Source organism: Scyliorhinus torazame, chromosome 4, assembly GCF_047496885.1.
Source record: "Scyliorhinus torazame isolate Kashiwa2021f chromosome 4, sScyTor2.1, whole genome shotgun sequence".
Lineage (NCBI taxonomy): Eukaryota > Metazoa > Chordata > Chondrichthyes > Carcharhiniformes > Scyliorhinidae > Scyliorhinus > Scyliorhinus torazame.
Window position 1 is genome coordinate 225,562,627 of NC_092710.1, and position 12,612 is coordinate 225,575,238.

Genomic DNA, 12,612 nt, shown 5'->3' on the forward strand with positions numbered 1-12,612 from the left:
TGCATCATCACCTCACGGCTCTTAAATTCAATCCCTCTGTTAATGAACGCGAGCACACCATAGGCCTTCTTCACAGCTCTATCCACTTGAGTGGCAACTTTCAAAGATGTATGAACATAGACCCCAAGGTCTCTTTGCTCCTCCACATTGCCAAGAACTCTGCCGTTAACCCTGTATTCCGCATTCATATTTGTCCTTCCAAAATGGACAACCTCACACTTTTCAGGGTTAAACTCCATCTGCCACTTCTCAGCCCAGCTCTTCATCCTATCTATGTCTCTTTGCAGCCGACAACAGCCCTCCTTACCATCCACAACTCCACCAATCTTCGTATCGTCTGCAAATTTACTGACCCACCCTTCAACTCCCTCATCCAAGTCATTAATGAAAATCACAAACAGCAGAGGACCCAGAACTGATCCCTGCGGTACGCCACTGGTAACTGGGCTCCAGGCTGAATATTTGCCATCCACCACCACTCTCTGACTTCTATCGGTTAGCCAGTTTGTTATCCAACTGGCCAAATTTCCCACTATCCCATGCCTCCTTACTTTCTGCATAAGCCTACCATGGGGAACTTTATCAAATGCCTTACTAAAATCCATGTACACTACATCCACTGCTTTACCTTCATCCACATGCTTGGTCACCTCCTCAAAGAATTCAATAAGATTTGTAAGGCAAGACCTACCCCTCACAAATCCGTGCTGACTATCCCTAATCAGGCAGTGTCTTTCCAGATGCTCAGAAATCCTATCCTTCAGTACCCTTTCCATTACTTTGCCTACCACCGAAGTAAGACTAACTGGCCTGTAATTCCCAGGGTTATCCCTCGTCCCTTTTTTGAACAGGGGCACGACATTCGCCACTCTCCAATCCCCTGGTACCACCCCTGTTGACAGTGAGGACGAAAAGATCATTGCCAACGGCTCTGCAATTTCATCTCTTGCTTCCCATAGAATCCTTGGATATATCCCGTCAGGCCCGGGGGACTTGTCTATCCTCAAGTTTTTCAAAATGCCCAACACATCTTCCTTCCTAACAAGTATTTCCTCGAGCTTACCAACCTGTTTCACACTGTCCTCTCCAACAATATCGCCCCTCTCATTTGTAAATACAGAAGAAAAGTACTCGTTCAAGTACACTATGTGCATGTGATTTTTAACAGCCGCCACCCAGCCAATGGATGAGGTGAGCTGTTAGGGAGAATACAAGTTAAAGTTAAAATTCTGCACAGCTGTGAAGATAGGAATGGTCAAAATGAAAGATTTTGGGCTGGATTCTCCATTGGCGGGATCCTCCGCTCCGCCAGCAGCGCACGTACGCCTACGGATTGCCCAACGGTGTGGGGGTGGCCACAATGGGAGGATCCCGCTGCTGACCGGGGGCGCCGCGCCAGAAAACGGGGCTGGCGAGACGGCAAATCTCATCCTTAAACTATCTGATTCTCTTTCCTTCCTTTTATGAAATCATAGATCACAGAACCTTTACAGTGCAGAACAAGACCACTTGGCCCATCGAGTCTGAACTGGCTCGCTAAAAGAGCATTCCATGTGCTCCTACTCCCCAATCTTATCCTCGTAACTTTGCATATTATTTAATTTCTGATAGCCATCTAATTCTCTTTCGAATACCGCGATAGAGCCTGCCTCCACTACCCTCTCAGAAAGCCATTCCATCTGTGCTCTGGGTGAAAATGTTTTTCCTCACATCTCTTTTATTCCTTTTGTCAATTATTTTGAATCGGTGCCCTCTAGTTCTTGATGCACTCTTGAGATGGAACGGTTTCTCATGATTTACGCTGTCCACATCCCTTAGGATCTTGAATACCTTTACGAAGTTCCTTCTCAGCCTTCTTTTCTCCAAGGAAAACAGTCCCAATCTCTTCAATCTGTCCTCATAACTACAGTTGTTTATAACTTAAATGATTCTTGTGCATCTGCTCTGTACTCTCTCTCTAGTACCCCTTCTTTAAGTATGGAGCCCAGAAATGGACACAGTCGTCCAGATGAGGCCTAACTAGTGTCTTATACAAGTTCAACATAATCTCCTTACTCTTATACTTAATGCTCCTATTAATAAAACCTAGGATACCATGGGAGAAATTCTCCCCCAACGGGGGCTGGGCCGGCGCCGGAGGGATTTCCGCCCCGCCAGCTGGCGGAAATGGTGTTTGTTGCCCCGCCAGCTGGCGGAAATGGCGTTTGTTGCCCCGCCAGCTGGCGCGGAAATGCGGCGCATGCGCGGGAGCGTCAGCGGCCGCCGACAGTTTCCCGCGCATGCGCAGTGGGGTGAGTCTCTTCCGCCTCCGCCATGGTGGAGGCCGTGGCGGAGGCGGAAGGGAAAGAGTGCCCCCACGGCACAGGCCTGCGCGCGGATCGGTGGGCCCCGATCGCGGGCCAGGCCAACGTGCGGGCACCCCCCGGGGTCAGATCGCCCCGCGCCCCCCCCAGGACCCCGGAGCCCGCCCACGCCGCCTGGTCCCGCCAGCTTTGATTTACGCCGGCGGGACAGGCAATTTCTGGGCGGGACTTCGGCCCATGCTGGCCGGAGAATTGAGAGGGGGGTCCCGCCAACCAGCGCGGCCCGATTCCCGCCCCCACCCAATCTCCGGTACCGGAGACTTCGGCGGGGGCGGGATTCACGGCGGCCAACGGCCATTCTCCGACCGCTGGGGGGTCGGAGAATGACGCCCCATATTTTTTATTAACTGCTCTGTCAATATGTCCTGTGCCACTTTCAATGGCTAATGTACATGTATACCGCAATTGTTTTGTTCCTGCTCGTCCTTAAAACTTTCTCCTTTTAGTAAAGAGTAAGTCATGCTTAAAAACCTTGCTTGAGTTCTTTGAGGATGTAACCAGCAAGGTGGATCATGGGGAACCTGTGGATGTGGTATATCTAGACTTCCAGAAGGCGTTTGACAAGGTGCCGCATAAAAGATTGATCCAGAAAGTGAGATCACAGGGGATTTGGGGTGGAATATTAGATTGGATTGAGGATTGGCTGACTGACAGAAAGCAGAGGGTTAGGTTAAATGGTTCCTTCTCTGGCTGGCAGACTGTAACTAGTGGGGTGCCACAGAGCTCAGTCCTCAGTCCTCAACTGTTTACAATCTATATAAATGTTCTCCAAGGAGTGTAACATAGCAAAATTTGCAGATGATACTAAAATAGGTGGGAAAGCAGGCAGCGAAGAGGAGATACAGATTTTACAGAGGAATATAGATAGGCTAGGAGATTGGGTAGACAGAGTTTAATGTGAATAAATGAGGTTGTCCATTTTGGCCGAAAAAATAGTCAGGCAAATTATTATCTAACTGGAAAGCAGATTCAAAATGTGTCTGGGCAGAGGGATCTGGGTGTCATTGATCATGAATCACAGAAAGTCTGTATGCAGGTACTAAATGTAATAAGAAAGGAAAATGGAATGTTAGCATTTATTGCAAAAGGACTGGAGTATAAAAGTAGAGAAGTATTGTTGCAATTATATAAGGTGTTGGTGAGACCACATATGGAGAACTTCATCTGCCACGTATCTGCCAATCCACCATCATATAGATGTCCTTTTGAATTTCAAGACTATCCTCATCACAGTTGACAATGCATTCAAACTGTGTAACATCTGCAAATTTTGAAATTATGCCCTACATACCACAGTCTAGGTCATTAATATATATATATATATATATATATATATATATATCAGGAAGAGCAATGATCCCATCACTGACCCCTGGGGAACTCCACTACTAACCCTTCAATCTGAAAATCAACCATTTATCACTGCTCTCTGTTTCCTGTCGCTCAGCTAATTTCTTCTCTAAGTGCTTACTTTCTCTTTGATTCCATGAACTAGAATTTTGCTCACAAGTCTGTTGTGTGGCACTGTATCAAATGCCCTTTGAAAATCAATATACACCACATCAACAGCATTTTCTTTATCAATATTCACTGTTACCACCTCAAAAACCGTCAGAAAGTTAGTAAACATGGTTTTTCCTGGATGAATCAATGCTGGTTTTCCTTAATTATCCAGCACTTGTCTACATGACTATTGATTTTGTCCTGAACTATAGTTTACAAAGGTTTCCCTACCACTGAAGTCAAACTGACTGGTCTGTAGTTTCTGACTTTATCCTTATACCCCCTTTTGCAATTCTCCAGTCCTCTGGCACCACCCTAGTGTCAAGGTTGGAAGATTATCACGAGTGCCTCTGATATTTTTACTCTCACCTCCCTCAGTATACTTGGATGCATCTCATCTGATCCTGGTGTCTTATCAATTTTAATTAAAGATAGCCTTTCTGACACCTCTTCCTTCTCAATTATAAATATCTCGAGTGTACCAGTTACTGGCTCTCTCACCTCATCCTTTGTAAAGATAGATGGAAAGTGTTCATTTAATACCTCCGTTACTTCTCCTGCCTCCGCATGCAAGTCTCCTTTTTTGTATCCTTAATCAGCCAGGCTCTTTCTTTTATCGCCCTTTTATGACTTACATATTGATAGAAGATCTTGGGGACCCCTTTTGTGTTAGCTGCCAGTCTCCATTCATGATCACTCCTTGCTTTCCTGTCTAGTTTTTTCACTTCCCCTCTGATGCTTATATATTCAGCCTGATTCTCCATTGTATTTTCCGCCTGACATTTGTCATGAGTGTACTCCTTCCTTTTCATTTTCACTTTGTTATGGGCCAGGGTTTAGAGAATCTCTCACATGACAACTTCTATCTCTCTTGTCATCCATGGTGTTCTAGCTTTATTTGTCCTACCTTTTCCCTTCAGGGGAATATACCTTGACATTGCCTGACACTGTCTCTTTGAAGGTAGCCCATTGTTCAGCCACTGTCTTTCCTGCCAACATCTGATTCCAACTCACTTTGCTCAGATGCATTCTCTTCCCATCGAAGTTGGTTTTCCTCCAGTCAATTATCCCTGTCCTGGATTGCTCCTTGTCCTTTTCCATGGCCAACCTAAGCCTTATAATACAATGGTCACTGTTCCTTAAATGCTCAGTCTCTGTGATTTAATCCACTTGGGCCAACTCATTCCCCAGAATCAGGCCCAGCAGTTCATGCCCTTTCATTTGACTGGAAACATACTGCTGCAAAATTTATCTTGAACACGCCAGGAACTCTGGCCGTTTTTCTCCCTTTCCAATGTCCCTTTCCTAGTCGATATTGTAGCCACCTAAATGGCTGATTCCCGATTAGAATGGTCAAACCCCGATCTAAAATGGCAAACGAAAGAGGCTGATGGGAAAATCAGCCAACAGGACTCAAACAGACAGCTGCAGGCAAAACAGTGTATTCGGCTCTGGGGAAGTCAGCCCAGACCGATACCTGCAGCCATCAACATCACAACAACCCAGCCATCTGCATATTAAGCAGCCATCCCCGGGAACAATTGCTACACATTAGCAACATAAAGCCGATCCAGACCTTTCGGGGCCAGCAGGGGCTGACACAAAGGAAGCTAGACGACCACCCCCCGATCAAGGAATCGCCCCATTATTGGAGCATATCGAACCAAGTGATTGGGACCAAGTCCAATCACTTGGAACCAGGTACGAGGTCCGCCCCGAGAGGCGGGAAGCCCCTGGGAACTATAAGAATAGGGGACAAGTTCAGATCAACCCTTCTCTTCCTGTTCGCAACCTTCGAGACCCTTCGACAAAGAAAACAGTAAGTCTTACTCCAGCGATCGCTACCAGATAGGTGCTCCTGACTATCAACTTGTACCAGCTTTGAATCCCGCAGGTCTAGACCCAATTCGATAGACCATTCGTTTCCCTGACCTGGTGGGCCATCTCCAAAGTTAAGTATTGGCCTTTAGTGGTAGGTAGTAGTCTAGAAGTAGGATTATTGTATAACTATTTACTGCTGTATATAATAAATGATCGTTGATTTAACTTTTACTAAGCGGTGTGCTGCATTATTAATCATTACTTGAGCTTGAACCACGTGGCGGTATCAGAAAGATACCTGGCGACTCGTGAGCAAAGGTGACAGAATTCGAGCTAATAAAACTAAGGCTAATAAGAGCAACAATATCTAGACAATTGAAGTTTCCCTTTCTAATTACTCTACAATTCTTGCAACTCTCAGTAATTCCGTTGCAAATTTGTTTCTCTACATCCCTTCCACTGGTGATCTATATACTACACTGATCAATTTGATTGCACCTTTTTCATTCCTTCCCTCTAGCCAGAGAGATTCTGTCCTTGACTCTCCCGGAACATGCTCTCTTTCCAGTACTGTAATACCATTGATAATCAATGCTGTCGTTCCCCCCACCCTTTCTTCCTTTCCCGTCTGTCCTAAATACCTTGTACGCAGGAATATTTAATGCCCAGTCCTGCCCTTCTTGGAGATGCAATTGTTGTAATCAAATATAATGTAGTTGTTTATGCTGGACAGAGCAGCAAACCTCAAACTAGGCCTAACACAGCTTGTATCAGTTTCAAATGACTGTGGAGTTTCTTTGTTAATAACACTGAGTTGGAACTAGTCCATTGTCAATATTCAAATACATAAAAGCGGAAGATGATTACCCTGACTGGCTGACAGTTGCTCTAATGAAATGATTCCATCCATCATTATATTGCTTCTTTGTTGATTGTATTGTCGTTTCTTTCATTTTGAAAATGACTGTACCGTTGTCCAGTGAGAGGGAGAAGATATCAGGCTGAAAAGAGATTTACAAGCATAACCAGTGGGAGGCCTTGGTGGTTCTCCATAGCCTGTGTCATAAAAATGTGCAACTTACAGTAAAACATCAATGACTATTTACGTTACATGGTTATGAAAATGACTTCAAAGGTTTTGGTTGCGGAGTCGATGTTGTGATGCAGAACCACGCTCTTGGTCACTTTTGGGACCAGGGTTAAAACATCCCCCTCAATTCTTAAAGTTGTGCCATCAGAATACTGTCTTCTGTATTATCAACTTGTAATGGGTATAGCCCTATTAATGCAGAGGTAACTGCAAATATTAATTTCATCAGTTAATTGAACACACTTTACAATAACCAGAAGTCAGTGATGCTGAGCTACTGCAATATTCTTGAACGGCTTTTGCAGCTTCAGGTGTTAATTCTGTTAGTTATTCATCTCTGCTTCAGTATTTTACATGAATTTAACATCCACGTGTTACTATCTGTATTATCCTAACCATGATAATGAAGAAATGCTAGTTCATAATCTTGTGGTCTACATTCCTCTTTGATGGCTTTGGCAAAGAGAGGTTACCACATTCATACTATAGCTTATATGTATCCCGATGTAAAGTTGGCAGTGTAAATGTTAATATATTCAAGCAGTTGATGAAAGAAAGTTCACCAAGCCATATTCAAGCACCCGATACCAAAAATAAGGAAAATGGTTTCCACAAATTCCTTGATGAAGAGTTGAGGTGAAAAATTTAAAGATTCACCTGATACCCTGCGATTAACATCTCTTATTATGTTTAATTGAGAATTCAAGAGGACAATCCGTATTGTGGTATCAACAAAAACAGTGAAGGGAAATCTGATTGAAGGTTTTCCATTCAGTGAATAAAACTTCAACAAAAAAAAACAACATAGCAAGTATCTCTAAAGTATGGGAAGTACTTTGACTTCCCCTTTAAGAATTCTCTCTGGTACTCACGCCTTCGTTGTAATAGAAAAGCAGTCCATTGGACTGTAACGTCTTAAAATTGAAGCCTCCTTCAAAGTTTGAAAATGGTGTGATCTTTTCGCTGGAAGAGATGAAACCCTCCCCTTTGAAATATGCCATACGTGACATCTGTGGGCAAGAAGTTGAATATTGAAATATTTATTTAGAAGGACCAACTGTGTTCAACAGCAACACTTGTTACATTAGTAACATTTTCAACTATCCAGCTGATCATCGACTGAATTTCTTTAGTCAGATATGGCCTGAGATCGGCAAGGTGGCACAGTGGTTAGCACTGCTGCCTCACAGCACCATGGACCCGGGTTCAATTCTGGTCTTGGGCCACTGTCTGTGTGGAGTTTGCATGTTCTCCTTGTGTTTGCGTGGGTTGCCTCCGGGTGCTCTGGCTTACTCCCCAGTCCAAACATGTGCAGGTTAGGTGGATTGGTCATGCTAAATTGCTCCTTAAGTGTCCAGGGATGTGTAGGTTAGGTGGAGTTGCAGGGATGGGGCGGGGGAGTGCACCTAGGTGGGGTGCTTTTTCGGAGAGTGGCTGTAGACTCGATTGGACGAATGGCCTCCTCCTGTGCTGTAGGGATTCAATAGGATCAGAGTGCCCCTCATCTGTGACCCACAACAGAACTGCGGTAAAATGTGTCTCAAGCCTTCCACTCATGGTCTCATTGGACTGCTTGTTGTTGGAAGTGGGATTCTATAATGCTGCCTTTCCCATTTCCCCCAGAAACAAATTGCTGTTAAGATGTGGGGAAATTCTATCATCCAGAATAAATGGAATGGCTTTAAAAAATTTTTTAGAGTGTCCAATTCATTTTTTCCAATTAAGGGGCAATTTAGTGTGGCCAATCTACCTGCCCTGCACATCTTTGTGTTGTGGGGGTGAAACCCACACAGACACGGGGAGAATGCGCAAACTCCACACGGACAGTGACCCAGAGCTGGGATCGAACCTGGGACCTCGGCGCCGTGAGACAGCAGTGCTAACCACTGTACCACTGTGCTGCTATGGAAGGGCTTTTTGAGAAATTTACAAAGGATTAATCAATTATAGTACCACAAACCAAATAAATCATATCAAATATCCCAATCAATAACAGGGTACAAGGGAAAGCACACACTGCAGTTGTGGCAACTCCAAATGCAGCCTTGTTTCAACTAAAAACTTGTTCTCTTTCCATCAGAAATGCCCAACGTGGTTCATTTGAAGTCCAAAGCTTACCATATGGGAATTGTACAGAGTTGTAACAAATGGCAAAGCTTAGTTGAGCTTCTATTATAAGTGGGAATTTATGATGAAAGGAAAATTATAAGAATGTCAACTTACTTTTTAAATATGTTAATTTTCTACCAGGTGGAATCTTGGCGTAAGTTGGGCTGAATTCTCCGATTGGGAGACTATGGGCTGGCATTTCCATTGGCGGGATCCTCCGCTGCATCGGCAGCGCACTCAAGCCTGCGAATTTCCCGGCAGCGTGGAGGTGCCCACAATGAGAAACCCCATTGGCCTGCTGCTGTGACGGAGGATCCCGCTGCCGGCAGGCCACACCGCACCAGAAAATGGGTGTGGCGGGGTGGAGAATCCCGACCTATGTCCTCCTGCCAGAGGTGAATCGTCTCTGATTTGAGGTTGCCCGGGGAGCAGCACCCTGAGGCAATTCACTATCCCTTGCCTTGTAAATTTATGCATGGCAGGGATTGCAAGGGATTCTCTTGCAAAACCTGTTATCGGGTTACCATTTTTAGTGGGCAGACCATTAGCCCCACCCCGCAACACAATTCCGGCCCACCCTCCACCATAACAGAGATACCCATAACAAAAAAACCCCAACAAGAGACCTTCATAACCCCAATAACAGAGACCCCAATAACAGAGACCCCTATCAGACATCTCCACAAGAGACCCTCATAACAGACAACTCCACCAGAGGCAGAGATAACAAAGCCCACCATAACAGAGACTCCTACAAGAGACCCCATAACAGAGACTCTCACCAGAGACTGCCATAACAGAGGCTCCCACCAGAAACTCCCCTGCCATGACAGTGAACCCCCGTTCTTTGATCTGCAAGGCTTTTACTCACATCACAATGTTTATAAACATCTAGTTATGACTGACAGCTCTTGACCACATATAAAGGAGTTAAGTACTTTCTGCTGAAAGAAAGGCCTTGAAGATCAAAGGATCTGAGGAGGTTTAAACCCTGGTAATGTAGTTTTCATTTTCTAGGATTTTACAGCTGCTGCTTTCTCTACCTGAGGCAGCAGGTGTGGGGACAGATGAATTTTAAAGCAGTGATTCTTTTTCTCTGTTTCTGTATAGACTGTTCTCTGGAATCCAGGCAGGGGTCTCTGTTATGGGGAGTTGGTCTCTGTTTTGGGGGATGGGGTCTTTGTTATAGGGGGAAGCACTTTTATGGTGGACAGCTATGTCATGGGGGTCTCTGTTATGGGACACTGATGGGATGTCTGGTGGGGTGGGGTGAGCAGAATTTGCATTATGGGGAAGAGGGGGGCCATCCGATGGACTTTGGGGGCACCAATTTAAAGACTGAACCCCATGGCCCACTACATGGCTTGGGAACCTGAATTGTAGCTCCAGTATACAGGAGGTTGAGAGTAGTGAGGTCATGAGTAAGGTTTCAAAGTTGCAGGAGTGTACCGGCAGGCAGGAAGGTGGTTTAAAGTGTGTCTTCTTCAATGCCAGGAGCATCCGGAATAAGGTGGGTGAACTTGCGGCATGGGTTGGTACCTGGGACTTCGATGTTGTGGCCATTTCAGAGACATGGATAGAGCAGGGACAGGAATGGTTGTTGCAGGTGCCGGGGTTTAGATATTTCAGTAAGCTCAGGGAAGATGGTAAAAGAGGGGAGGGGTGGCATTATTAGTCAAGGACAGTATTACGGTGGCAGAAAGGACGTTTCATGAGGACTCGTCGACTGAGGTAGTATGGGGTGAGGTTAGAAACAGGAAAGGAGAGGTCACCCTGTTAGAAGTTTTCTATAGGCCTCTGAAAAGTTCCAGAGATGTAGAGGAAAGGATTGCAAAGATAATTCTGGATAGGAGCGAAAGAAAGAGGGTAGTTGTTATGGGGGACTTTAACTTTCCAAATATTGACTGGAAACACTACAGTGTTTTAGTACTTTAGATGGGTCCGTTTTTGTCCAATGTGTGCAGGAGGGTTTCTTGACACAGTATGTAGATAGGCCAACGAGAGGCAAGGTCACATTGGATTTGGTACTGGGTAATGAACCAGGACAGGTGTTAGATTTGGAGGTAGGTGAGCACTTTGGTGATAGTGACCACAATTCGATTACGTTTACTTTAGCGATGGAAAGGGATAGGTATATACCGCAGGGCAAGAGTTATAGCTGGGGGAAAGGCAATTACGATGCGATGAGGCAAGACTTAGGATGCATCGGATGGGGGAGGTGCTGCAGGGGATGGGCACAATTGAAATGTGGTGCTTGTTCAAGGAACAGCTACTGCGTGTCCTTGATAAGTATGTGCCTGTCAGGCAGGGAGGAAGTGGTCGAGCGAGGGAACCGTAGTTTACTAAAGTAGTTGAATCACTTGTCAAGAGGAAGAAGGAGGCTTATGTAAAGATGAGACGTGAAGGTTCAGTTAGGGCACTCGAGAGTTACAAGTTAGCTAGGAAGGACCTAAAGAGAGAGCTAAGAAGAGCCAGGAGGGGACATGAGAAGTCTTTGGCAGGTATGATCAAGGATTACGGGCCAAGGATTAAGGGCAGCACGGTAGCATTGTGGATAGCACAATTGCTTCACAGCACCAGGGTCCCAGGTTCGATTCCTGCTTGGGTCACTGTCTGTGCGGAGTCTACACATCCTCCCCATGTGTGCGTGGGTTTCCTCCGGGTGCTCCGGTTTCCTCCCACAGTCCAAAGATGTACAGGTTAGGTGGATTGGCCATGATAAATTGCCCTTAGTGTCCAAAATTGCCCTTAGTGTTGGGCGGGGTTACTGGGTTATGGGGGTAGGGTGGAGGTGTTGACCTTGGGTAGGGTGCTCTTTCCAAGAGCCGGTGCAGACTCGATGGGCCGAATGGCCTCCTTCTGCACTGTAAATTCTATGATAATCTATAATCTATGATAACCCTAAAGCTTTCTATAGATATGTCAGGAATAAATGAATGACTAGGGTAAGAGTAGGGCCAGTCAAGGACAGTGGTGGGAAGTTGTGCTTGGAGTCAGAAGAGATAGGAGAGGTGCTAAATGAATATTTTTTGTCAGTATTCACACAGGAAAAAGACAATATTGTCGAGGAGACATAGATAAGCTGCAGCGCTGGGCTGAGATATGGCAAATGGAATTTAATGCAGAAAGGTGTGAGGTGATTCATTTTGGAAGGAATAACAGGAAGACAGAGTACTGGGCTAATGGTAAGATTCTTGGCAGTGTGGATGAGCAGAGAGATCTCGGTGTCCATGTACATAGATCCCTGAAAGTTGCCACCCAGCTTGAGAGGGTTGTTAAGAAGGCGTACGGTGTGTTAGCTTTTATTGGTAGAGGGATTGAGTTTCGGAGCCTTGAGGTCATGTTGCAGCTGTACAAAACTCTGGTGCGGCCGCATTTGGAGTATTGCGTGCAATTCTGGTCGCCGCATTATAGGAAGGATGTGGAAGCATTGGAAAGGGTGCAGAGGAGATTTACCAGAATGTTGCCTGGTATCGAGGGAAGGTCTTATGAGGAAAGGCTGAGGGATATGAGGCTGTTTTCGTTGGAGTGAAGAAGGTTAAGAGGTGACTTAATTGAGGCATATAAGATGATCAGAGGATTGGATAGGGTGGACAGTGAGAGCCTTTTCCCTCGGATGGTGATGTCTAGCACGAGGGGACATAGCTTTAAATTGAGGGGAGATAGATATAGGACAGATGTCAGAGGTAGGTTCTTTACTCAGAGAGTAGTAAGGGCTTGGAATGC

General features: G+C 45.4%; 1 protein-coding gene across 1 annotated transcript in view; it reads right to left on the minus strand.

Annotated features, from left to right (window-relative positions):
* lama4 (laminin, alpha 4) overlaps window positions 1–12,612 on the minus strand; it is a 300,723-nt gene that overhangs the window by 69,210 nt on the left and 218,901 nt on the right. The window contains exons 29-30 of the mRNA XM_072499415.1: window positions 7,650–7,787; window positions 6,555–6,688 (exon numbers count right to left, since the gene is read on the minus strand). Of these exons, the coding sequence (XP_072355516.1) occupies window positions 6,555–6,688; window positions 7,650–7,787 (272 nt within the window). The remainder of the gene's footprint in view (window positions 1–6,554; window positions 6,689–7,649; window positions 7,788–12,612) is intronic.